At 39.7% G+C, this 27,464-nt stretch overlaps 2 protein-coding genes and 1 pseudogene across 2 annotated transcripts; 1 reads left to right on the forward strand and 2 right to left on the reverse strand.

The window, feature by feature from the left end:
- Nucleotides 1-1,115: 1,115 nt before the first annotated feature.
- On the forward strand, nucleotides 1,116-1,630 carry LOC142426706 (large ribosomal subunit protein mL42 pseudogene; annotated as a pseudogene).
- Nucleotides 1,631-3,024: 1,394 nt separating this feature from the next.
- On the reverse strand, nucleotides 3,025-3,972 carry LOC142425580 (olfactory receptor 4F15-like). The gene has a single exon (XM_075530848.1). It carries the CDS (start codon nucleotides 3,961-3,963, stop codon nucleotides 3,025-3,027), a length of 939 nt encoding a protein of 312 aa, XP_075386963.1. The 5' UTR covers nucleotides 3,964-3,972.
- Nucleotides 3,973-13,988: 10,016 nt separating this feature from the next.
- Nucleotides 13,989-14,933, reverse strand: LOC142425583 (olfactory receptor 4F6-like). The gene has a single exon (XM_075530852.1). It carries the CDS (start codon nucleotides 14,925-14,927, stop codon nucleotides 13,989-13,991), a length of 939 nt encoding a protein of 312 aa, XP_075386967.1. The 5' UTR covers nucleotides 14,928-14,933.
- Between the last annotated feature and the right edge of the window lie 12,531 nt (nucleotides 14,934-27,464).

Below are 27,464 nucleotides of genomic sequence, written 5' to 3' on the forward strand. Positions count from 1 at the left end.
GCCCGGAGGGTGCCTGTGTTCATGACTATAAAACCTGAAACGTCTTCTATCCTTGATCAGAACCCACTTGGATCACAAACCAGCCTTCTGCATGAATTGGTCTCTTTTGAAGCCAAGGACCGAGAAACCTAACACCACCACTTAATAGACCTTAAATATATTTAATGTCTCTGTGCTTCAGATTTCCCCTCTGTAAAATAGGTATAATATGTGCATCCACTTCAAAATTCACGGTAAAGATCGCAGAACAGTATCTGAACCATCGAAAGTACAATATGAATGTGAGAATTTATTACCTCCCTTAGGAGAGAAATATGAGAGACAATCAACTCGTAATTCCATCATCTCGTTGACAGAACGTTTATGATAGATTTCTTTTTGCTCTTTAGCAACAACGTTAGATAACAATTGGCACAAACCCTGAAGAAAGAAAATGTTCGTAATATTTTGAAAATAGTTCATTCTCTTATTTGCTGGAATATTTAAATTTTATCCTTTGGGGAAAGAGGATATCATTAAGTCTCACTTAGGCAGAGTCTCGCAAGTCACCGATTGCATGTGATCCCCATACAAGCAGGAAACCTAGTAATATCATCAGTCTTTGAGAGACCTTGCCCCTTCAACGTACTATTTAACTGGCAGTCACTATGAATACCACTAAAAAAGAATACTGTTTAAAAGGGGGACTTGTAACCGTTTTCTACTTGATTAAAACAATGGAAAGAAAAATTGGCTCTGGTAGAAACTGATCAAGGAAACGTGGGATGTTACTTGGCCAACAAGCTACTGATCAATCGAATGACATGTTTTTTCGTCCTTTCATGGCTCTCTGAAAAGAAAAATGTCCTCAAACTCGGTGGCTGTTACAACACTCTTTCTAAGATGCCCCATGTGAGTCCTCTTCTGCTGCAATGAGTATTGACTCTGATTAAGAAAGAAAGAAAGCGTATGGTAGAAAAGAATTTAGGAAGAAGAGTGAAAAGCTAATAACTTACAGAGCGGGAAGAAATGCAAATGAGCGGATATCTATTTTCAAAAGAGAGTCGACACTAGGCCTTAAATGTACCCGCCAGAGACAAGGTGGCGGTTTCACAGGGAGGCCCAGTCAAGCAGGGATGAAAATAGACGCGCCTGGAAGCAGATGCTTCCGTTTCACTTCATCACATCCGTTGCCGTGCCGCCTGATACTCGCATCTCGGTCCCCCACGGCAGTAGCAGCAGTCACCTGGGCACGGTCAAACAGAACTGTCTGAAACTTTCCTGATCGATTCGAAATGGAGTTCTGTACCGTGTTTGCCATCAATCGACACCGCCTCCAGACGACTACAAGGTGGCTCTTGCTGTGCCGTCAGATGACAAGACGATAGAATGCTACCGCCCTTCGGTGGACGTTCCATACGAACATACAAAACCTACCCCTCGGCCAGATCCTCTACAGAACAGTGAAGAAACACATAATCATGTGCTGAAAACCAGAGTGGGAGTGAAAGATCAGCCCCTTCAGCAAGGACCTAGGACAGAACGATTTAGCAAAATGGTCTTTACTACGAAGCACCTTTGGTATCCTCCTGGGCAGTATCACAGACGTCGTAAGAAATTGAATCCTTGCGGAACAAAAAAAAGAAATTGAATCCTCCGAAAGACAGATGGTTTCGAGTTCTCATTAGGAATCAGAGAGACATGTTATCTTTTGCCTCATTTGCCACTTGAGAAAAATATCCACTGTAGTCCCTACTATGTTACAAATAAAGTAATTTAAAAAAAAAATTTTTAATGTACACAGTTTCCAAGTCGATCAGAACCAACCACGCCAGGGACCAGGAGTCAGCCACCGCTCAAGGTCTCTCAGTCCCAAGCGCTACTCAAACTCCCGTTTACAAAGCAACAAACCATGAGTGGTGGGGTGACTTTTTACGTCCAATCACAACTGCACACACCGACCAGCAGGGACCAAATTTTTTAATTCGGTGGCTTTGGGCTAGTAAACTATTGTGGAAAATGCAAGCTTAAACAATGGGAAAATACAGGAGAGTCAGCAGGCTAGCAAATGAGCCTTAGGCTACTTTTTTTTTTTTAATGCCTGGAAGGGTGGACTATAAGCAGAAATTCAGAACACAAAATAGATTTGAAGAGGAAACGGCACTGGCCTGGCAAGTAGACCTTGTTTTCAGAGTCTGATTGTCTCTGATGATAGCTAGCTTTGGGCCCGAGAGCAAATTACACTCACCTCTCAATTCCTGAATTGTAGGGTGTGTAACTGGAGGGGGTCAAGACAAAGGGTATTAGGAATACATTGTAGTTTCGAGTTATACAATTTTTCAGAATTGATTAACAATTTCCCAGACTTCCTGGTAGAGGAATCTGATAAAGAGCCAAAATATGTAGATACTGAGGCAATGGAAGACAAACAAACAAAGAAACAAAAATAAATAAATAAAATTAAGCTAATTAATTAGTAAATTTTTTTTAAAAATTCAACTCACTGCTACAGAGTCAATGCTGACTGATAGTGACTCCCTGTGGGTAGTAAACAGATAAAGAGTAATGTAAATCCATATTTAGGTACCAATAGCATGATCTCCCCAATGTAGGAAAAAGGTAAAACATTATCGTTTCCTCAATTATATTGCATGTTGTTTGTATCTCTTTGATGTACCACCAAAGAATAGCATCTTTGTAATTTAATGGTAAAATAGATATCACAATTTAATAAATAACAGATATGTAAGCATATACCATGATTTACATTTTAAGTGGGAGCCCGGTAATACAGTTGGTTAAATATTTGGTTGCTAATGTTCGGTCAGTGGTTTAAATGCACCAACTACTCTATGGGAGAAAGACGAGGCAGCCTGCCTTCATAGAGATGTACAATATTGAAAACCCTGTAAAATTACTATGAATCAGAATCAGCTCAAAGGCAGTGGGCTGGGAAATCCTTTAGCATTTCCTGAAATTAATATAATGTTCCTGCCATTAGCATGAGGGAAAATCTATACATCTATGTCTTTATTGTCAATCAATTTATGATATCTTTCTGTAATGCACAAGCCAACTGCACAGTCTCTTCATTGCCGCTTTCATCTCTTTGTTCCTGAGGGTGTAGATGACTGGATTCAGAAAAGGTGTGATAACTGCGTCAAATATAGCTAGATACTTATCCAAGTGGGACGTGGGGGAAGGCCATGTGTAGAAAAACATCAATGGCCCAAAGAATAAGACCACTACAGTGACATGAGCTGACAGAGTGGAAAGGGCCTTGGCCGAGCCACCAGAAGGATGTTTCCAAACAGTGTCCAGAATGAAGATGTAGGAAATGACCAATAAAATGAAAGAGCCCACAGAAATCAGTCCACTGTTGATGGTGACCATGAGCTCCAGGTCTTGGGTGTCTGCGCAGGCAAGTCTGAGGAGCCGGGGAAGGTCACAATAAAAACTGTCCAATACATTCGGACCACAAAAGGGCAAATCAACCACAAAAACCAGTTGGACCACTGAGTGGATAAGGCCAATGATCCAGGAAATAACTAAAAAAAATAGACACAGCTGTGGGTTCATGATGGTCAGGTAGTGGAGAGGCTTACAGATGGCCACATACCTGTCAAAGGCCATGGCGATCAGCAGCACCATCTCCGCGCCCCCAACAGCATGACTGAAGAAGATCTGGGAAATGCAGCCCGCAAAGGAGATGGCTTTGTGTTTCTTGAAAATATCATAGATCATTTTAGGGGCTGTAATTGAGCAAAATACCATATCAATGACGGAGAGGTTAGCCAGGAGGAAATACATGGGGGAGTGCAGGTTAGCGTCCAATGTTACAGTGAAGACAATAAGGAGGTTCCCCGTGATGGTTACGAAGTAGAACAAGGTGGCAAAAACTAGAAGGAGCAGCTGGATTGCCCATGAATTCGTGAGTCCCAGGAATAGGAACTCTGATACCACAGAATGGTTCGTTGCATTCATTGCCTCGGACACCAGGATGCGTTTTCAGGCTTCCTAAAGGATAGGGAGAAAATGAGAGCAAATGACTTTGACAAGTACACATGTTCCAGAAAGAGAGCTCCCAGTTCATGCCGGGGGAGCGGGGTGTTAGTTCACACAGTCAATGAATTACGTAAGCACTAAACTTCGGTCTAGAGGTGTCGGTTGATTCCTAGATAGCATCATGGTCTTCAACACTACTTCTACTAAATCAATTCTAGACTTAGCACCCTTCTGTTTGCTTCTAAAATGATACGAACGTTTCCTCGTCCTGCCAGTGTGTTCTACTTGTCTGATGGGGTCATCTTCAAATACTTTCAGCTATGATTTCATGTGAATGGAAGTGATTTCAGTGATTCATATGAGCAACCTCACAGTTTTCAAAGTCTCTGAAAAGGACTAAAGAATGATAACCGGAGCCCAGCATGGAAAAAAAAACAAAAACAGGCAAAATGACAATTCCTTAGGAAAGAATAATGGCAGAGATGAGCATCAGGAGTTTACTGTCCAGTGGAGTGCTCCTGATCTAGTCTACATCTATGCTTTACAAACGAAATGAGTTATAAAAGAAGAGATAGAAGAAGTGACTTGCTCGTTATCTATGATAAAAAAAAAATTTTATACTAGGACGAAAGAGCCCTGACTCTCAATGAGAGTTCTTTGCATTAATAAAAAATTTTAACTCACTGCCATGTTGTAAATTTGGACTCCTAGTGACCAGATAGAACGGAGTAAAACTTCCCCTTTGGGTTTCAGACACTGTAACACTTTATAGGAATAGAAAGCCTTACCTTTCTCCCTCGGAGTGGCTGGTGGTTTCAAGTTGTTGACCTTGCAGTTGCAACCCAACACGGGACCCACCATGTCACCAGGGCTCCACCATTCTTTGCACTAGAGAGATTTATTTGTTTCCTGTTACTGCTGAAACATCTTAACTTTTTCACTTTACCCGTAAATAATCATCTCTCTCATGTGGAGCACCTGGTGGTTGCGAACTGCTGAAGTCAGCAGCCTAAGGCATAAGCACTGTGCAACTTGGGTTCCTTAGAGTAGACGAGAGTTAGCTCATCATTCATTTTCTGTACAAAGAGATTGTTTTGAAAGTCCACAAATAATTTCTCATTACAGCTACATGTAGAACAAAGCCTGAACAACTAATGCCCATCAATAAGCAGGAAACTATTAGAATCAGCCAACAAATGCATTACCGGGCAAGTAGTAAGGTCACCTCTGTAACTGACTTCTGTAGGAGTCTCTGAATTATTTTTGCTCATAAATTTTTTTAATCTTTTTAGTTCCCAGAATGCCAGGCACTCACTATTCCAACGTTAAAAATATATGGATGCCTCTGTGGAGTCTACGTTCATGGTTTCCTGTAAAAAAGAAGAAGAACACGGAGAAATTCTACTGTTCATCAATCTACTGTTCATCAAGCGCCTGGGAAGTCTCAGACACTCTGCTCCTCCTCGTTGGCTTCCTTTTCCAGAAGCTGCTCTTCAGTATATTGATATCTACTTCTATCTGAATTCTCAAATGTTTTCTTTTTTTAACAGTTTTAATGGCAACCTATCCACATATCATACAATTAAATAGTTCGATCATATCAAGAAGAATTGTACAGTCTTTACCACAATCCATCTTAGAACATTGTCTTCTTCCTTGTACTCATTGTTATTCATGTAATTTTTCATTGCCATTTATAGTTTCAATTACATATTTCATTTTTAGAAGCCTTATGTTAAGTATGCATTGGCTTCATCTACCCAAACATATTATAAAACACTCAGAGGAAGGTTTTATGTATCATAATTCTTTATGTGGGCAGAAAAGAAATGAAAACACATTGCTGAGAAGATTCATTGGCTTGTAAAGCATATTCATTTATTCAGTAACTGCTTATGAAGCATCTATAAGCTGCTCAGCACTGTGATACACCTTAATGATAGCGTAAAGATTTAAAAATATAGATATTAATCTTGGAAAGGCTAACAATCTAGTAGTAATTCCTTACATTCATGTGAAACAAATTAATAAGATAGGATATTACATGGAACATTCTAGATTGGGGAACAACTTTAAGAATTACATAAACAATTTTATGATTTATAACCAAACTTCTATGTCACAAACTATGAACTAACAACTCAAAATTTCTTCAGGAAAGGGAAGAAAATTAAGGCAAAATAAAAACCTAAGGATCACTAGAGAAAAAAAAATGCTTCTAACCAAAATGTTTAAGGCCTTATTCTACGAAGTAAAAATAACAATGATGTACAATAAAATAAGAATAAAAGTAACACTCCCTCCAAATTGAAATTTTAACAACAAAAAATGATGAATCAGAATAGCAAAATAAAATGGTGGTAAACTTGACTATTAATGCATTAACAAAGAAAAGTTTTAGCTAAAATAGAACAGAATGTCCTGGGTCATTCTGAAAAAGCATATATTTGTGAGGATAGTGTAATTGAAGAGATGGTGCTAAAACCTAGGTAGAGGGTGAGGTAGACATAAAGAAAAAGAAGTCAAATAAATTATAAAATTCAGAATGAAATTTTGTAGCAAGATGAGAAAAAGGAAGAGAAGGCAATAGCGTTTCATCTGTACCCAGAGACTAAGATGATGTCTTAGAAGAGGAATGAACGTTAATGCTATACAGCGAGAAGAGGGGGCTGTGGGTGGGAGCATATTAGATCAACAGTCTACAAACCCTCAGTCCCCAAAGTATTTCCTGCTAGCACCTAGCACTTAGGTTAGCTTATTACATGTCATGGTTTTGCTTACATTTTTTTCAAAGAAAAAGGTGGTTTATTAAGGCAATACAAGCTATCAGATGGTTTTCCTTACCTGAGATCTTATGAATGAATATTTTGATGATGAAGAAATAAGTGCTATCTTTTAAAGCTGAGTCATTTCCCAAAGAGGACGATCTTGGATTGGTTGCTGGCTGGCAGAGAAAAAGAGACAGGCTCTCCAGAAGAAGAGCAAACTCCAGGAACGAAAGCTAATGCTGAGAAATGGGGCGGTAGGGTGGAGGGGAGATGGCAAATGAGAACAAAGACAAAATGTCCCTTCCTCTTTTAAACAAAGGTACACCTGCCATTGAGGTGATTCCAGCTCCCAAAGACCCTGTGTGTGTCAGAGAACTGTACTCCATCAAATGTTCATGGATATCTTGTTTCAGAAGTACGTTTGGTCAGGCCTGTCTTCCAAGACACCTATCGGAAGACTCGAACCTCCAAGCATTCCGTTGGCATAGGAGTATGTTACCCATTTGAATCACCCAGAAATGCATCTAACTGTTTTTAGAAGCTATGTTAAAAGCTAAGAAAGAGAAAGGAATTTGAACAAAAATTGTCAGCTTCTCTGGAAACTTACCTAGCTCCAGCTGACAGGACTTCACCTTTCTTGAGTATCTTTCCAATGGTTTCAGGTAGTAATCTCAGACTGGCCTTTAGGCACTGAGTTAGGAGTCCTTAATCAGTTTGAAGCATCTCAGACTGTCCAAAGACAGAGAACATAGTCTTCTAAAGCTGTTGTCCCTGGTTCTGGTCTAGCTATTATTCTCAAAAATCAGAATGACTGGCATGGATAATAACCATCATTTACAGACCCTAGATTCTTCAAATTTTGATGAAGTCATTTAAATATGTTGATATATGTGAAAATGGAATTGGAACAGATTTGTTGTAGTTTCACTCCCTTTTTTTCACAAGAGATAGATGTTTATTATCCTCAAATAATAAAATCATTGAGTTGCAAGTGATCTAAAAATGTGTTGAGATTCAGTTCCTTTTTTCCATCCAGAATACGTAAGTTCCCCCTCTGTTTACATGGTGTGAAAATTTATTTCTTTCCTGAGAACCCTCATTTTTAGTAACTGTCTGATAGTGCTTCCTTACACAAAGGAAATCTCCCATTTGTTCTATTAAGTCCACTCTCTCATTTGTTCTATTAAGTCCATGTCCATGTACCTCTTCTTCTGTGGATACAAGAAAGATGGTCAGCAACTCTCTCTGACAAATAGTCAATATCCTTGAACTTCGTAAGAGTGAATGAGGATCACTTGTCTACCTCCTAAAATTCCAGTCCCATCTGTGTCTTCAGCCTTTCCTTGCAGGATCCATCTCGACCCCCTTTATCTTTGTCAGTCTTAACAAACCACACCCATGTCAACAATAAACATCTCATTATAAGGACCTAAAAAGAAATGCCAATTAAGTTTCAAAAACAAGAATAGGGAGGATTGATGGCTGGCTGTTGCCCACTGAACATTTCATTTCTGACATTGTATCTCCATTGCCCCATTTAATTTCCTCCTGAACCTCATTATTTTAGTGGGAGGTTAATCCCTGGAATTCTTTTTTTTTTTCTAAGCAAGTTTTCAATAGTCCTTTTCCATCTCAATTTCACAAAATTGCGATTTTATTGTTTAAAATTGTAATACTCACTGGCACTTAATGAACTATGTTCTTTTTCTCTCTTGGCGATCTTAGCTAAAGATCTATCTAAGCACTTTTCTAAAGGTAGAAGGAAAACAGCTGGATTGCTATGAAGACAACAGCACATTGACTTTTACTTTCCGTGATAACAAAGCTCCCTAAAGACCCCTGAGTACTATTATCAACACAGTCTGCATCCTAGTCCTGGCCTGAAACAAGGCAAGGGGTGCACTCCGGATGGCAATGAATCTTCAGTTGCACCTTGGGTCTCTGAGATATTTCAAGTTCTAGTTAAAAAATAAAGTTCATTCTCGTGTTCTCTATCCAAGAATATTCATATGTGTGCTCCTGCTGTGTTCGGTATCTTCTCACCACTGCCTCTTTGATCCTTCCTGTACCCATGCCAAAGTTTAACTCATTTGTGCAAAAAGCAAACGATTACCCAGTCTTTCTTGTCCTTGAAATCGATCTAGTTTAATGTCCTCCTCTTATTGTCAGTTCCATTCCCTTATTGCCCTGTGACTATTCAGCATTACCTCAAGCACACAGATGTGTACAAACTATTTCCATAAATGGAAAAAATAATTAATCATCCCCTGAGGGCTAGCAACCCAAAAATGTGTGACTGGTGGCCTGGGGCTGCCAAATCTAATTCAATTAGCCAAGCAAATTGTCTCCTAAAAATATATTTGATGTGATTGAAACAACAAAGGCCAAATGGTGGTCATGGGTCTTGGAGGGGATATGACAATGGAATCTTTAAGAAGATCAGTCTCTGCCTCCTTTTTTTGCTGTTTTATCATCATTTGCCATTTTATAATCTTGTCTTGATGTCCTGAATAATCATGAGATCATGATAAATGGTTTCATAATAATCATTTTCTAAGAAATTCATGCAAATCATACGGAACATCTGTATAAAGACAAATTTCCTCCTGGCATACATGAAATAGGCAACTGAAGTAACGCCAAGATCTATCTTTAAGTTGACAATGTTACCAGTATAAATAATAAATTTATAACTCATATTTGTTTCTTATAATGCAGTTGATCATTTCCTGCAACCGAGGGAGCCTGACCTCTATTTGCTGAACTTAACCAAAGAATTCAATTGTGAAAATAATTACACGGTCCTTGCTGTGTGATTTGGAGGCAGAAATATCATGGATGAAGAGATTTGCTTCAAAGTACAATGAAGAAGTAATGGGACTTGTTTCTTGCTACCTTTTAACCTCAGAGGATTGATGCGTTACTGTTCACCAATCCATGGCACATTATCAATAGTAACTGAACTCTGTTGCTTTACTTGCTTATCTTTGTATCTCTATTCCACACTCCCACAGGCAAACGCTGACCTATTTTAATGGATATGCTACTATGTACATGTTATTATAAAACATGCATTATTGTTTTACCTGTGTGCACATATAAAATGTAGTTACATATCTCATTATACTTTTTTAATTAGTTGGGATTTAATATATATCATATCATTCCATATTTCAATCACACCAAGTAGAATTGTATAATTGCCACCACAATTCGATTTCCAAACATTCTTTCTATACATGGACTCCTTGACATTGTCTCCCTTTTACCCCATCCCCCGCCCCACTGTTACCCCCATGCCCCAGAAACCCTTATTCTACTTGCTGTCCCTGTAGGTTCATCAATCTGGGTTTCATATTGAAAAATGGAAAAGCATAAAACACAGCTTCAAGAGGTGACCTCTGAGATACACTCTAAAATGAACAAAGATAAATTGAACAAAACAATACAAACCAAGAATACAGAAAATTTTGGAAACCAGATCAGGTCCAGCCCTCATCACAGGGAGGCCTGCTGACAAAGTTTTAATGGTTCAGGTCATATGTATGCCTTTGCTTTTCTGTACTCCTCTCTCCCGAGCACTCTGTTTAGTGACCACTTTCCTCCCATCCTTCTGGATAGGGGCTTATTTCCTATAGTTCCTCCTCTGGAGGCTTATGGCCTGAGTAGTTCCATAAAAGAGACTTGGCTCCCACTGTCATCCATCACCTTCTGCACACCAGATTCTCACAATTTAGGCTTTTATGATGATTATATGGATTCCAATCTATCAGTGATAATGTTGATGTGCTTCTTCCATGTGGACTTAGTTGACATCTCACTTACATGACCACTTGTTTAGAAATAAGCCTTTAAGACCCCAGATACTATTTTATCTGATAGCTGGGCGCCGTTTAACTTATTTGCCACATTTTGCTATAGCACCTATATCTTCTGTGTTCCCTTCCTGAGGGCAAGTATCAAGCATGGCCTGATGTAAGAACAAATTGTTCTTACGTTGAAGCTAGGATTTAATGGGAGACCAAAACCCATTCCTGAATTGATGCTCTTTTTCTTTTCTATTTCTTTCTTTTTTTCTTTTCTTTTTTCAATTTGTTGCAACTTGGAAGTAAATACATATGTCATGTCACTCCATAGTTCAATCACATCAAACAGAATTGTACAATTGCTTCCATAATCAGTGTCCAAACATTTCCATTATACTTCCTTTTCTTCCCTGGCCCACGTTGCAGTGTGCACATCTAGTCTATTGTTGCACCACTTTTGACTGTTCAGTCCCTTAATAATTCACATCTAAATTATCTCCAAATTTTTTCAGGGCAACCACATATGATTGTACAAGTATTGAATGATCCTGCTTCTAATATCTGCCAACTTCTTCTATCTAAATAATGCTAACACTTGGTTACACCACTGTAATTATATTGGTTGTTAAATTTCTGAAATATTTACAACTTGGAAAGTAGGATAGAACTTCAAGTAGTTAATGGGAAATTTCAATAAATAGATAATGAAATGTATAACCTTTGCCACAAGTACCTTGAGCTTTCTATCCATCACGGTGAATTAGCTACTAAAAGGCTAACACCTGAAATAGCAGAGTTCTCCAGGAACCTATGTCAGCTCCATGGCCACCATTTGTTCTGATAGGTCGATGTCTATTCAGCGCAGTTTCATATTTTGAAGTCACACCTACCCTGTACTAAAAGCAATACTGCAATGCATATTCTCATGCAGGTCCCCTGAAAATCACCACACACTGAACTAACTATTGTCATGCTACACTCTAAGAAAGCTGAAATCCATCGTGCTGCAAACAATTCCTGAATCCTCGGGTTTTGCTAACTTGTAGCAACATCTAGCTTTCTAATCTTCCAACTCTAATAGCTTTAAAGCAATATCTCCTTTTGTTTTAACCTTTATTTCCATAGCAGCTAATAAAATTGAACATCTTTTCACATACCTATTCATCTTTGCATTTTCTGTCTTGTAAATCCCTTGTTAATTATTCTTACTCATTTCCCATTTCCATTTCTCCTATTAGCTTTTATATTCTGAACTATGTGCCAGTTTTCCCTAGAAATACCTTCACCCAATCTGTTTGTTTGCTTGGTTCATTGGTTGTTTTCCTGATCCTGAAAACTTTTCATTTAAGAAGCTCTTCCATCACAAGGATATGGTCTTTGTTTTCTATTTACTTTATTGTTTCACACTTACACCTTTAATCATTCTATGATTTGCCTACACACATGACATTACTTTGTGTGTGTGTGTGTGTGTGTGTGTGTGTGCTCCATGAGCTACTCTCAATACCGTGTCACAATTCTTTTCTCACTGATTAGTCATTTCATTTTATCCTATATTGAACCCCCTTTATATATAAATCTGATCTGCGCTCTTTTATTTGTTCCTAATTTAAATTTGAAGAGGAAGTTTCTACATCTAAATGTGTGCACCTATAAACCATTGTTTTCTTTCGATGGCTTTCAGATTATCTCAATATCTGATGAGATACACACTTCCTCAATGCCACAAGATGGATGAACCTGGAAAACATTAAGTGAACTAAATCAGAAACAAATATTACATGATTCCATTTCAACAAATATCTAGACTAGATGAACATCCGGAGGCAGAAAGTGGATCAGCTTGGAGTGTGGGAGGGAGTTCAGTGCTGTCCTAGAGGGTCGCTGTGAGTTTGATGCAACTGATGGCAATAGGCTTGGTTTTCATGTCTTAAAAACATGCTAGGCCTTCAAAGTGCAGCCTGCTCTGCCACACTAACTTATATTTGAGAAATAAAATAATTGAAGTGGTGGCTTAAGTTGAAAATCAGCTTTTGTATGAAATTTTACTATTGTAAGGAGAATAAAATCATTTCTTAAGGAAAATATTTATAAAGATTAAAATGTAATATAATAAGTATAATTATAAATATGAAGAAAAATCTGATACCGTTGAGTCAATTCCAATATATAGGATAGGTGGAACTGCCCCATAGGGATTCTAAGGCTGTAAATTTTTACAGAAACAGACTATCCTGTGCAGAGAGGCTGGTGGGTTAAAGCTACCAACATTTCAGTCAAACTCTATAATCTCTGTGCCACAAAGATTCCTTATCAAATAAAATCATATGTGTAAAACACCCAGGATATATCTAAAATTGGAAAAACAAAAATCAAATGAGCAGAGCATCTGAAACACAGATGCTATCTTAGTTATCAAGTGCTATGATAACAGAAATGCCAAAAGTGACTGGTTTAATAAACAGAAATGTACTCTCCCACAGTTGAGGAGGCAAAAAGTCTGAATTGAGGGGTCAGCGCTTGGAGAAAGGTTCCTCTTTGTTCTGTTGTTTCCAAGGGAAGGTTCTTACCTCCTTTGATTATCTGTGGACCCACCCTTCCCTAATCTCCATTTGGCTTGATATGGAGATTCTTACTTATTATAATAGTGTATATAATAATTATTACACTAACACAGCTATACAGCAACATGGTAGAAGCCAGCATGAAACTTAATTCAAAATTAATAGGGCTTTAAATATTGCACAATTATTTTTTTCAAACAGAGTGTAGACTACTTTTTTTAAGTCTTTAATTCTTGGAACTCACAAGCTGATAGAAAAATGTCTTCATTGCTGCCCTCTTGTTGTTGTACATACACGTGTTGATGACTAGATTGGCAAAGACTGAGAACTGCAAGGTTATAGCACAAAGCTTGTCCACGAGTGATGAGGAGAAGCCCAAAGAATAAAACCACCACAGTGACAAGAGCTGAGGGCCTTGGATAAAACACTTGAGTGTTTCTGAACAGTGACCGGAATGATGCAAGTATAAATGAAATGATCAGTATAGAGAAGGAACCTACGAGGATAAGCCCACTTCTGGCTGTAACCATGAATTCAACTCTACTGGTCTCTGTGCAAGTAAAATTAATGTGCAGGTAGAGTAAGGCCCCAGAAGGGCAAGTCTGCCAAACAGCCTTTTTGACCACTGAGTGGTTGAAGCCAATCATCCTGGAAGTAGTCAATATCAAAATGCATATTGTGGGCTTCTGTTGTTCAGGCAGTAGAGAGACTTGGATATGTATCTGTCAATGGTCATAGCTATGAGTATCACTATGTCTGTGGCTCAGTACCCTGAAAGAAGATTGCTTTCTTCTCTTACAAGACCATCAATCGTTTTTAGAAGTGAAATAGAGCAGACTATCAGATCAAGAAGGCTTTATTTCTATTTAAGCAAGTTTACTATAATTCACAAACTGAGTGCAGAGTCTCTTCATTGCAACCTTCATCTCTTTATTCCTAAAGGTATAGATGAGCGGATTTAGAAAAGGAGTGATTACTGCGTCGAAGAGGGCAAGGAACTTATCCAACTGGGAAGTCGGGAATGGCCACATATAGAAAAAGATCAATGGCCCAAAAAATAAAACCACCACAGTGACGTGAGCTGACAGAGTAGAGAGGGCCTTGGCTATACCACCTGAAGATTTTTTCTGTACAGTCACCAAAATAAAGATGTAAGAGATAGTCAGCATTAAAAAAGAAGCCACAGAAATAAATCCACTATTGGCAGTAACCATGAATCCCAATGTGTAAGTCTCCATGCAAGCCAGTTGGATAAATCGAGGAAGGTCACAAAAAAAGCTATCCAATTCATTAGGGCCGCAGAAAGGTAAGTCTACAACAAAAACCAACTGTGTCACTGAATGAATAAGGCCAATAATCCAGGAGACAAATAAAAATGCAATGCACCTTCGTGGACTCATGATGGTCAGGTAGTGGAGGGGCTTACATATGGCCACGTACCGGTCGAAGGCCATGGCGATGAGCAGCACCATTTCCGTGCCTCCGACTGCATGGATAAAGAAGATCTGAACTATACAGCCTCCAAAAGAGATGGTTTTGTGTTCTCTGAAAAGGTCATAAAGCATCTTAGGAGCTGTGGTTGAACAAAATATCAGGTCAATGATGGAGAGGTTGGCCAGCAGAAAGTACAGCGGAGATTGCAAACGAGAGTCCAAGGTCACAGTGAGCACAATGAGGAGGTTTCCCGTCAGGCTTGCCACGTACAACATGGAGGAGAAGAGAAAAAGGAGAAGCTGGATCCCCCAGGAACTGGACAGTCCCAGAAACACAAACTCAGACACCACAGAATGGTTCAACCCATCCATTGCCTCGGTTTGTAGTGATGGCTCTCGTGCTACCTGAAAGAAAAAACAAGGACAAACTCTGATTTCAGGGAAATGGCATTGAGTTTGGCAAACTGCCTGGAAATTTGACAGTTGTCAGAAAACTAGGCCAAAGATAAGATAGCTTCCATTGCAAAGCAATGCACATTCCTCTGTTTTGTATTCTATTGCCCCAAATTATATTATACAGAAACTGTTGAAGATCTTTTTACTTCTTGGGATGAATAATTCTGTTTTATAGTAGGTGTCATTATTTCATAGTAATAGCTCATATTTCTGTAAGTTTAAAGGTTTTTTATAAATCATTTAACTATGTTAAGTACTTAAGTGACAGTGAATTTTATAACTTGAACATCCTTCAATATAACCAAGTCATTTCTATAATCATTAATTAGCAGGACTCCCAATATCTTTATATCCATTTTTAAGACTTAGAAAAGTAAATGTCTCATATAGGTATAGGGGTAGACATGATGAGTTATTTAGAAAAGCAGGAAAGATAAGAGAATTAACCCATTTAGGGAAGATAGATTCTAAAAAAGTGACCGAATAAGAAACTCCGCGGGCAAACTCAGGAGGGTATAGGGTCACAAGTAAAAGAGGCCACCAAGATGTGAATTATGAGTCACAAAGCCCAAATACAAGAGAGAGAATGCATGCCTTGCAAATAGGCCTGTTTACCTATTTACAAAAGTGCTTAACTGCCAAGGCCCCGGGACCAGAAGAGCTAGAGAGTATCACAATAGGGTCCTGGACAGGGTAGGAGAAAAATATGAAGCCAAACTCACAATCATAAAAGAAAGGTTAGGATTACTTGTTGGTTAGAAACTGGTGGAGGCCCTAGAGTCTAGGGCCTGGACTTTGACCCTGAGTCACCCTTCAGGTCTGGAAAATGCACCGCAATGACACAAACTTCAGTCAAACAATAGACAGGACTATAGGACAGTGACCTTGGAGAGGCACACCCACTTTCAAATAACCAACTATTGTGATCAAGGGGCAGCATTTTAACAAGGACAAAATTTCAGAAGGGTTAGGAAAGGAGAAATGGGAAACACGGAGAGGGAATGGAATTCACGGTGTTGCATTGTGGGGATTGCAACCAATGACCAGAAACAAAATGGCTATGATATGATAAACTTTAGAGAAGCCTGTTATTGCTGAAAATTTGTGGCACAGTAAATAACACATTCCTAACAAACCAAACTCACTGCCACTGAGTCAATTCTGACTCATAGGGACCATGGATAAGGTTTCCAATACTATAAAGCTTTACTGAAGCAGACAGACTCCCCACCTCAGGGCAGCTGGTGAGTTTGAACTATCAGCCTTTCGGTTAGCAGCTTAGGCCATGACTCCTGAAAAGTCTTTATTTAAGGAAATCAGAGTTTGTAAAGAGTAAATGGCTTTTCTGTCATGACAGAAGTTGGTGGCAAATCCAAAATATGCTTCACCTGTGACCCTCGGCACTGTCACTGCAGGTGTTTTCACTTCACCATGTTTCTGTTTCGTGACTGTGCAATGTCTACATCTGGTCTGTGCCTGAGAACATCGTAATCTATCAAGACAAGTTTCTTCAGCGTCGTCCAAAATTCTTCCCAAGATTTCTTGCAGTGAATCCATATCTTCTGCTCTTACTTTACTTTTTGCCTGAAGACCCGCATTTCAGAGATCAGTGCAAATAGCATCGCAATAATCTCTCCAGCCCAGAACTTAAAGCCAGTGCACGCATCCCATCTTCTATTTGATTGTGACTTTGATGTACGGCAATCTCCTTGTTGAATGATAAAGTTTATTTGCTTCTTTTAGTCTGCTAGACTGCTTCCTCCCTGCGGCATATATTGCTGCTTGAAGATCTGATCGCCATCAAAGACAGAGTCCCTAGAGCTAACATACCTGAGACTAGACCACAGAATGTTCCAATCATCAAGGAGCAAAAGGGCCACAAAATGCAGAGCTCTTGCCTCTGAAATTATTATAACCACACGGAAAAAGCTTTATACGTGTAATCGTTTCAGAGTGAGAGAGGCAACTAATTAGCAGCACACAAAAGCAAATTAACTGGATACTGCTGTAGAGACTTGAGGCTGCTATTCTGAGTACATTTTCCTAAGGGAATTTATTTTTTAATCTTTTCTCTATTTATTGTGCTGTTTTTCCTAATCCAGTTGGAATTTTTGCTATATATGTTCAATTTTGGGGGGACATAATCAAAATATCATACAATTCAATTGTTCCTATCAAGAAGAATTGTACAATCTTTGCTACAATCAGTTCTAGAACATTTTCTTCGTTCTTTTATTCATTGTTATTAGCTCCCTATTTTCCCTCAACTTCCACTGCAGCACCCCCAATGAACCACTAATCCAGTTATTGTCACTAGAGGTTCACTAGTTTTTGAGGATCGCAGATTTGGCCAGAATGAATGGAAGACCTCTGGTAAGGGCTCACTTGTATAAAAAGGAGGGAGAACTAAAACTCACTGCCATAAAGTTTATCCTGACTCTCTAGGACAAAAGGGAACTGCCCCCTGTAGGGTTCCAAAACTATAAATATGTATAGGAGCAGAAAGCTTCCTCTCTCCCCCAGAGCAGCTAATGGGTTCAAACTTGTGGTTAGCAGCCTAATGGTGTAGCTCACTATGGCACCAGGGCTCCTTAGAAAGCAGGGAGAAAGACGAAGAATTATTTCTCAGGTTTTTTTGTTTCTTGATTTGTTTGATTGATTGATTGATTAAAATAGCTTAATTAGCTTTTAATCTCTATGTCTGCTTATTTAGCATATTTGTGATGGAATAAACTACAGTACAATGAAAATGTCTACTTTTAAAAGTGATCGTGCACCAAGGGCTCAAGTAGAAAGCAAATGTTTTGAGAATGATGATGGGAACAAATATACAAATGTGGTTGACACAATGGATGTATGTATGGATTGTGATAAGAGTTGTATGAGTCCCTAATAAAATGTTTTAAAAAAATAATTAAACTAACAACGAGTACAAGGAAAAAATTATTCTAAAAAAAAGAGTTGTATGAGCCCCCAATGAAATGATTTTTTCAAAGTGATCCTGATGCTTACCAGCTATACAAGGAAGGAAAATGTGGAGAAAGGTTTCTATCATGACATCTGGACTGTGAGCCACAGCCTTATAAAGGACCACTAAATTAGAGGTAATAAGAAAAGCCCTTGGTTCTTGACTTAGTTCTTTATCGTATGTGTCAAGGGAAAAAGGAAGACGGTGTTACGAAAGCATCGAGGTTGAATGCTACGGGACTGGGATGAGACGAATCCCCTAATAGTGTTAATCTTTCATAGGTGAGCTTTTGAACAAATAACAAAAATCAATAACAGGAAATCTTCTCTACTTGTATTTTACATCTTAATATCAAAAGAGTGAAGAAAACCAGTGAAAGAGCAATGGATTAATATTCATAGATAGCTCTATCTATACTAGTTATCAATTGCTACGTTGTGGGCAACTAACAGAGAGAAATATGACAAGGACTATATTCCTTAATTTATGACAGAGGGTATCTGGAAAGATAGTATTCCATGGTAGGAAAGCCTCCACTTTGGTAAGTTAGAGGTAAAGTCCAAGTACATTACCCTGCTTTAAATATCATTCCCACAAATTCTCCCCTAACAGTTATGCTGTATTAAAATGGGCAGATGATTGATTTTATCTCCCTGTAGAAGCAGGAATCTTTTTGCTATCTCCTCCCTCTGTGTCATTCAACCTCCCTCATACCTTCCCCTAATGCAGGTATTAGATTTCCTCAGAGACCTTAATGTAGATAGCACCCACCTCGTGATGCATCTAACTACTGGATATGCAGGTCTTATGGATACCTATAAATGCCCCAAGATAGTAAAGGTTCTCTCTCTTCTCCCACTTCCACATGGACCATCAAGAGGGGCTGAGGTGAGCATGCTACCAAAAAATGTGTCTGACTCCTTCATTTTACTCTCTCTCCTATCTTTTCTATCCTCAATGACTTTACTATCATCTTTATATATTATCACCCTACAGTTGTGCCTACTGGCCTTTCAGGTGTTGGAGGCTGGTTTCCTTTGACACTACGTAACTTAAAGTATGAACCCAAGAACACTTTATTATAATAGCCTGTCGTTCTGTGATGCTCATCTTCCCAAAATCACTAAAGTCTAAATGGATGCATAAGAAAATGTGGTGAAGAAAGCTGATGGTTCCCAGCTATAAAAAGATATAGCATCTGGGGTCTTAAAGGCTTGAAGATAAACAAGCAACCATCTAGCAGGGAGGCAACAAAGCCCACATGGAAGAAGCACACCGGCCTGTGTGATCACAAGGTGTTGACAGGATCAGGTATTAGGCATTGGAAGAGCTAAAATAAACAATCCTATTGATGCGAACAAGGAAGATCAGAGTGTAAACCCAAAGGCCATCTGTAGACAATTGGATATCCCCATACACACAGAAGGGTCACAAGGAAGGGACAAGCCAGGCAGGGTGCAGTCTAGCACCAACAAGACACACAACATTCCTCTAATTATTTCATGCTTCCTTCCCCTCACTGTCATGACCCCAGTTCTACCTTAAAAATCTGGCTAGACTGGAGCATGTACACTGGTATGGATAAGGGCTCTCAACATACGGAATCCAGGAGAAGTAAACCCCTCGGGAACAATAATGGAAGTAGCAATATCATGAGTGTAGAGGGAAGGTGGGGAGAGAAGATGGAAAAAGGGGTATGTATAACCCCACCACCACCACCAGAGAATGGACAATAGAAACATGGGCAAAGGGAGACAGTGGATGGTGTAAGATATGAAAATAATTTGTAATTCATCAAGGGTTCACAAGGGTGGGAGAGTAGGGGAGGAAGGGAAAAAAAGAGGAGCTGGTATCAAATGCTCATGTAGAAAGAAAATGTTTTGAAAATGATGGCCACAAATGTACAAATGTGCTTGGCACAATGTATGTATGTATTGTATTGTATCATAATAAGAATTGTATGAGGCCCAATAAAATGATTTTTTTAATTTTAAACAACAGGAAGAAAGAAAGAACATTTCCCTTACCGATGAATCTGAAATTTAGGCTAAGCTCAGCTGGTCAGAGAGACTTTGTCTTACATACATCCGATGTGTAGTCAGGAGAAACCAGTCCCTGAAGAAGGACATCATGTCTGGTAAAGTAAAGAGGCAGCAAAAAGAGGCAGGCTCTCAAGGAGATGGACTGACACAGTGGCTGCAACAGTGGGCTCGAGCACAGGAACCACTGTGAGAATGGCTCAGAACCAGGCAGTGTTTTGTTCTGTTGTGCGTAGGGTCGCTGTGGATCAGAACCAACTCAATGGCACCTCACAACACATGGGAAGTTCTGCTGGCCTCATCCGGATTTACTCATGAGGCTTCAGTCACCTAGCAGCTGAATTGGAGTCGGAAGGTCTAAGACGGCTTCAGCCATACGTCTGGAGCATCTCTCCACGGAGTCATTTGTCAGTCAGTCAAGATGCCACACAAAGGAGTGGAGACCATCCCGAAAAAGCAAAGGTAGAACCTACAAAAAGTATCCCAGGACTTAGCTCCAGAACTCAGACAAAATTTGCCACCTTACATTGGTGTCTCACAAGGTAAAAACCCAGGTCATATTAAGGTTAGAGAAAGACCCCATCTCTTACCAGGAAAAAGGAAATCTTCTGACCATGTTTTTCAATCAACTGGTGTTGTGTTGCTAGGTGTCAAGTCATTTCCAGCTCATACTAAACGCATGTACAATAGAACCACTGTCCTAACCTGAGTTGATGTCACATGTGTTGCGATTTGAGTCCATTGTTGCAACCACTGTGTCAATCCATCTTCCTCATGAAGGTCTTCCTCTTTTTCACTGACCTTTTACTTTATCAGACATGTTGTCCTTCTCCAGGGACTGATCCCATCTAATAACATGTGCAAAGTATGTGAGATGAAATCTCACCAGTCTCACTTCTACAGAACATTTTGGCTGTTGTTTCTTCCAAGACAGATTTGTTTGTTCTTTTGGAAGTCCTTGGCATATTCAATATCCTTCACCAACACCATCATGCAAATGCATCAGTTCTTCTTTTGTCTTCCTTATCTATTGTCCAACTAGAGGCTTGCTGTTGTTGTTGTTAGATTCCATTAACAACGTAACAAAACATATCAACCCTACGGATGAAAAGAACAAAACTGCCTGGTTCTGCACCATCCCCAAAATGATGCTATATCTAAGTCCATTCTCACTGTGTTTGGGTCCACATGTCAATCTATCTTTGTCAGGGTCTTCTCTTTCCCACTGACCCACACTTTACTAAGCATAATGTCCTTTTCCAGGGAGTGCTCCCTAAAACCTATTACTCTCATCAACTCTAACTCGCAGTGACACGATAGGACAGGTAGGACTGCTTTATAGGGTTCACAGAGTTGTAAACCATTACACAAGCACACTGCCCAGTTTTTCTCCTACGGAGCAGCTGGTGTGTTTGGAGCACCAACAATGTGGTTAATACCTGGTGATGGTTAACCATGGCATCACCAGGTCACTAGAGCTTTGTAATTACCCATTCAGAATTTCAATGACTACATGTGAGAATTAATTGATTAGAATTAATTAATAAGAATTAAATAATTAATGTAGGGCTCTAAGTTGCTTTTTCTCCAACTCTTCACTAATTCAAATAGAATATTCATAATGGAAAACTGATCTTCTCTGTAAACCTTCCCCAATTCATAATAAAAAGCATTTTGGGGGGTTATTAAATATTTTTATTGGGGCTCTTACATCTATTATTACACCATACATTCATCCACTGTGTCAAGCACATTTGTACTATCTTGCCATCATCATTTTCAAAGCATTTTCTTTCTACTTGAACCCTTGATATCAGCTCCTCAATTTTCCCCCTTCCTCCCCCATCCTCTGTCCCTCATGAACTCTTGACAAATTATAGATTATTATTTTCATATCATACATCATCCTTCTGTAACCCTTCACCTCCTTTTCTGTTGTTCATCCCCCTGGGAGGGGCTTATATGCCAATCCTTGTGATCGATTTCTCCTGTCTCCCCCCTCCTTCCCCTTATCCTCCTGGTATCTCTGTTGTCATTGTTGGTCCTGAGGGATTTATTTATTCTAGATTCCCTGTGTTGCGGGCTCTTATCTGTAGCAGTGTACATGGTCTGGCCTAGTTTTATTTGTAAGGTGGAATTGAAGTCATGATAGTGGAGGGGAGGAAGCATTAAAGCAGTAGAGGAAAGATGTACTTTTCATCAGTGGTATACTGTACCTTGACTGGCTTGTCTCTTCCTTGTGACCCTTCTGAAAGGGGATGTCCAATTGTTTACAGATGGGCTTTGGGTCTCCACTCTGCACCCCACCATCATTCTCATTGGTATGAGTTTGTTCTGGGTCTTAGATGCCTTATACCTGTTCCCTTTGGCACCTTGTGATCACACAGGCTGGTGTGCTTCTTCCATGTGGGCTTTGTTGCTTCTCAGCTAGATGGCCACTTGTTTATCTTCAAGATTTTAAGACCCAGATGCTATATCTTTTGATAGCTGGGAATCATCAGCTTTCTTCACCACATTTGCTTATGCACCTGCTTTGTCTTCAGTGATCATGTCAGGAAGGTGAGCATCACAAAATGCCAAGTTATTAGAACAAAGTGTTTTTGTGTTGAGAAAGTGCTTGATCTGAACCCAAGGTCCATCTGGTACCTTAATTCTTAACATATAAATATAAGTACATGCATCTATTTCCCTATCATTATATATAAATACATTTTTATATATACATACCTGTATTTAGATCTCTATAAATATCCTTTGCCTCCTAGTTCTTTCCTCTATTTCATTTTACTTTCCTCTTGTCCCACTATCATGTTCAGCATTTATTCAAGTTTAGTAATTCCTCACTGTTACATTGCCCTTAATTAAGCCCCACTAGGCATCCAACACTCGTCTCTCCGTTGATTTAGTTCACAACTTGTTCCCTTGTCCCTGGGTTGGTTGAAAACCCCCTCCCTTTCTGCCACTACCCCTTGTCCCATGTCCCCCCGAATGATCAGTCCCCTTGTTTTCATCTCTGAATTGTTTATCCCACCTATCTTATCTATATAGACATTCAGAGACATTAATAAGCGCAAAAAAAAAACAGGCAAAGCCAAACAAAACAACAAAAGATAACAAAACCAAGAAAACAAAAACAAAACAGCAGCAACAAAAAGAAAGCCAATGACAAAAAAAAGGAGACCCCTATAAATAGTTCCATGTCTGTTTTTTTACCTTTAGGAGTGTTTTCCAGTTGAGTCTGATAGGGTGCCACACCCTGTCCCCAAAGTCTATTTTTGGTATTCCCCAGGGATTTCACAGCTTTGCTCTACTTGCTGATCTGTTGCATGCCCTTAGTGTTTCGCCCAATTCAACACATTTAAATAAGTATTTTAAATAATTTTCTTATTAATAAGTGTGTATCTATATATTTACTCAAATATTCACTACCATTGAGTTGATGGCAATTCATAGCAACCCGATAAGACAGGGTAGAACTACCTACCTTTGTGAGTCTCTGAGACGGTAATGCTTTATGGGAATAGAAAGAGTAGCTAGGGGTTTCAAACTGCTAATCTTTCAGACCACAGCCCAATACAAAACCACTATGCCACCAGAGCTCCATGTATATGCTAAGGATGGAATTATTAGGCCCACACACGGAGTTCAGCCACGTGATCTCCTGGAGTCCTTTTGCCAAGGACGTCAGTCTCCTAATCATCAGGGAATATATAGAGATGCTGAAGCAGAAACCAAGCCACAATAGTTGATTCGCAAAGAGTCTAGAGATCCTGTGGGAAACAAACTTTTTACCACCAACCACTGTAATTGAACATAGCATACCTGTCTAACAAACTTAAACATCCAAAGGAGGGTAGTGCAGCTCATCTGAAAGGAAATTATTCTGAAAGGAAAAGATGCCTGGCTATGTAGACATACCAAGAAGTGTCAGCAATTCTGAGTGGACAGCGATTCAAGTCCAAAGTGGAGCTGTGCATGCCCAGCCTCTCAGCCTTTCCTCACACCACCCCCAACTCCTGCAAGCTCATTTGCTCTCCGATATTGATGTCTCTAATAAACAGGAAAGGTCTATAAAACTGGAACCTTGAGGTAGTTAGTTTATTGTGCCAACCTGGCCAATAAACACACATAGGGTTAATTGAAGGGTGGAGAGATAAATGGCTCGGTGAGCCTCGCCTTTCCAGTTCTCAGGTCTCCTGCTTTGTGATGGTCAGACCAGGGTGCAGCAGCTGCCTTAGCCAGTTCCATGATTCAGCTGGCAAAGCTTACTTCCTGCAAGACATCCCTGAGGAGAAGCCACATGGACCTACCTCGATGCAGCCCTGGGTGCTGGAGCAGCTGTATGGAGACCCCTGCCAGCGCTGAGATGCTTACACATTCACGGACTCAGCTTTCCTCCTATAGTCAGCATCATTGAGTCTGTTTTGTGAGATGGAGGAGGACTTTGTGGATTGGTGTTGGACATATGGGTTAAAGGGTTAATGTTGAGCTTGTGGGCTTGGGCAGCGCTGGGTTGGGATGTTTTCCTGATGTGCACTTAACCTTTATATAAAACTTTCTTATACATGAGTTTCTGTGGATTTTGTTTCTCTAAATTACCCAGACTAATACAAACCCCCAATTCTCTCCTGTCACAGTCCTTTCTAAAAGGGTTTTCAAGAGAAGTAGGAACTAGGGAAAGAGCAGGCGTTCAGAGATTCAGACAATGGCATGTGGAAAATACCAACAACAGTAGTTTAGCAATGACTCAAGCAGCTACCCATGAGGCACAGCTTCTACCCTAGAAACTGGAGAATGCTACAGCCTGGCCATCCGAATGAATGGTTATATGTAAAAGCCTCTAGAGAGAATATTTAAGGGTGCAATCCCAGAAAAAGACCAAATTTCTGCTTCTCAAAAAGGTTGAGGAATTAAATTTGGAATAGTGTGGTAAATGTGACACATGTGCAGTCAGAGTCCCTGGAGCCCAGTGTTTTTATCATGTCTTTTTCTTTTGTTCTTAAACTTAATTCCTCTGTCTGCTTCCAAAATGACTGGTCAACTTACTGAAATTCATTTAATATGCTGAATGCCTGTGGTAGTCACCTAATTTGATGTCAATTTAAGGATTAAGAGTATAAGGGTGGCGTCTAGGCTGTCAATCTGTAGATAGCCAATGAGACTTCTGTGTGGGCCTGGTCTTCTCCTGAGAATTCTGGGAAATCTGGTACTTCCTCCTTGGAGACAGAAGATTCTCTCTCTCTCTCTCTCTCTCTCTTTCTGCTACTCCCTGGGAGACATTGCAGAAGAAAAGCCACATGGATGCAACCAGATCACTGAAGCTGGAGAAGCCACAGAGAGACCTCTGCCAGCACTGAGATGCTTACAACACCATTGGACCCAAAGACTTTCTATCCACTGGCTTGTGCTCATCCTGCATTTGGCTTCATTGCACGTGCTGCATGAGTCTGAAGAGGACTTTATAGATTGCTGTCAGACATATGGGCTAATATCAGACTCATGACCTTGGACTGGACTGGGTTGGGATGTTTTCTCAATGTTCAATTCCTCTTGTATATAAATCTCTCCCTTATACACATATGTGTGTCCGTAGATTTTTTTCTGTAGTCTCCCCAGACTGACACAATGCCTAAATAAACATTGCTGCTTACCCCAAAATACAAAATTCAACAGTATTTCAACATCTGTATTGCTGTACACCTAGACAAAAACACCACGAAATGACTGCTGAGCTACCGCAGCACATCCTAACTTGTTTTCTTTCTCCTACTCAGATCTGTGATGCATTTAACTTCGTCAAACAAAAGATACTACGTATATAGGAATAGGATAAATTAATCAATATATGGAAGATGTTACAGAATCCTTCATGGATGCTGAAAATATTTATGGTCATCATTCAAAGAAATTCCTTATACCAAGAAAGCTCACTTACATCTGCTCATTTTAGATTCTGCATGTAGGACTTTATATATCAGAGATGTTCAGTTGGTGTCTGTCACTATATATGACAGTAATGATTATTATGCCCCTTAGAGGTAAGGATTGTGAGACTTGGTCTCACGTACATTGGGCATCTTATCAGGAGAGACCAGTGCCTGGGAAAGGACGGGACGCCGTGCTTGATAAAGTGAAGAGGCAGCAAAAAAGAGGAAGAGCCTCAACAAGATGGACTGACAGTAACTACCACAATGAATTCAAACCTAAGAACCATTGTGTACAGGACCGGGGATGTTTTGTTCTGTTGGACATAAGGTAGCTATGAATTGGCAACAAATAAATGGCAGCTAACAACAACAACAATCATAACAATGATTAACACATGAAATCGGTAGGCCTTCAAGAAAAGTCCATTTTTTAGGTTTATTTCCTATTGCCAATAAGTGAAGATTCCATTGTATTCAAAGCAAGTCACAAATAATAAGCCTCAGTGTCTACCTCTAAACACATCCTGAATTCAACAGTGTTTAAGCATCTGTATTGCTGTACGCCTAGACAAAGACACCACGAAATGACTGCTGAACCACTGCAGCACATCCTAACTTATTCTCTTTCTCCTACTCAGATCTGTGATGCAAGGGCACTTCTGAATATGGCTCTGCTACCCATGCCTCTGTCATGACCACCAGATGATTGGCTGGGACTATGCAAACAGGGTGTGTGTGTGTGTGTGTGTGTGTGTGTGTGTGTGTGTGTGTGTGTGTGTGTGACTAATAGAGAGGATTGGTCCATTCTCATCACTACTCCCCTTGTTCTATAGATGTGCCACTTTTAAAGCAGGAGCAGAGAGAAAAAGCTCAGGACCATCAGAAGAGCATGTTGCAGATGTCGGCCTGAAGTGATGGAGGCATAGAGACCATGAGACAAAGCAAGAGGAAAGGTGCCGAGACTATTGGAGTGCTAAACCCAGCAACAGGCTGCTCTCTTTTTTCTTTCTTTTTCTTTCGTTTTTGCTTTCTTCATGACGTCTACTCTTGATGTCCTCCCACAGGGCATCAGGTCTACTGTCATTAGTGTTCACTGAGTCAAATCTGTTCTTGAGATTTTCTCAAATTTTAGTTTGGATGATTCAAGGTCATATTTTTGGTTCTCATGGTCTTGCTTTAATTTTCTTCAGCTTTAACCTGCACTTACTTGTGAGCAATTGATGGCCAGTTTCACAGTCAGCCCCTGGCCTGCTTATATTGAGCTTATTCATTGCCTCTTCTCAGAGAGATTGTCCACTTGACTTCTGTGTATTTCATCTGAGGAAGCCTGTGGGCATAGTATCCTTTTGTGTTGTTGAAAAATGATATTTGTTATGAACAAGTTGTTGGTTTTACAAAATTCTATCATGCAATCTCTAGCTCATGTCTATCACCAAGTCTATATTTTTCAACTACTGTTCCTGCCTCTTCATTTCCAACTTCTGCATTCCAATTGCAAATAATTATTAATGCATCTTGA

The sequence above is a fragment of the Tenrec ecaudatus genome, chromosome 14, assembly GCF_050624435.1.
Source record: "Tenrec ecaudatus isolate mTenEca1 chromosome 14, mTenEca1.hap1, whole genome shotgun sequence".
Lineage (NCBI taxonomy): Eukaryota > Metazoa > Chordata > Mammalia > Afrosoricida > Tenrecidae > Tenrec > Tenrec ecaudatus.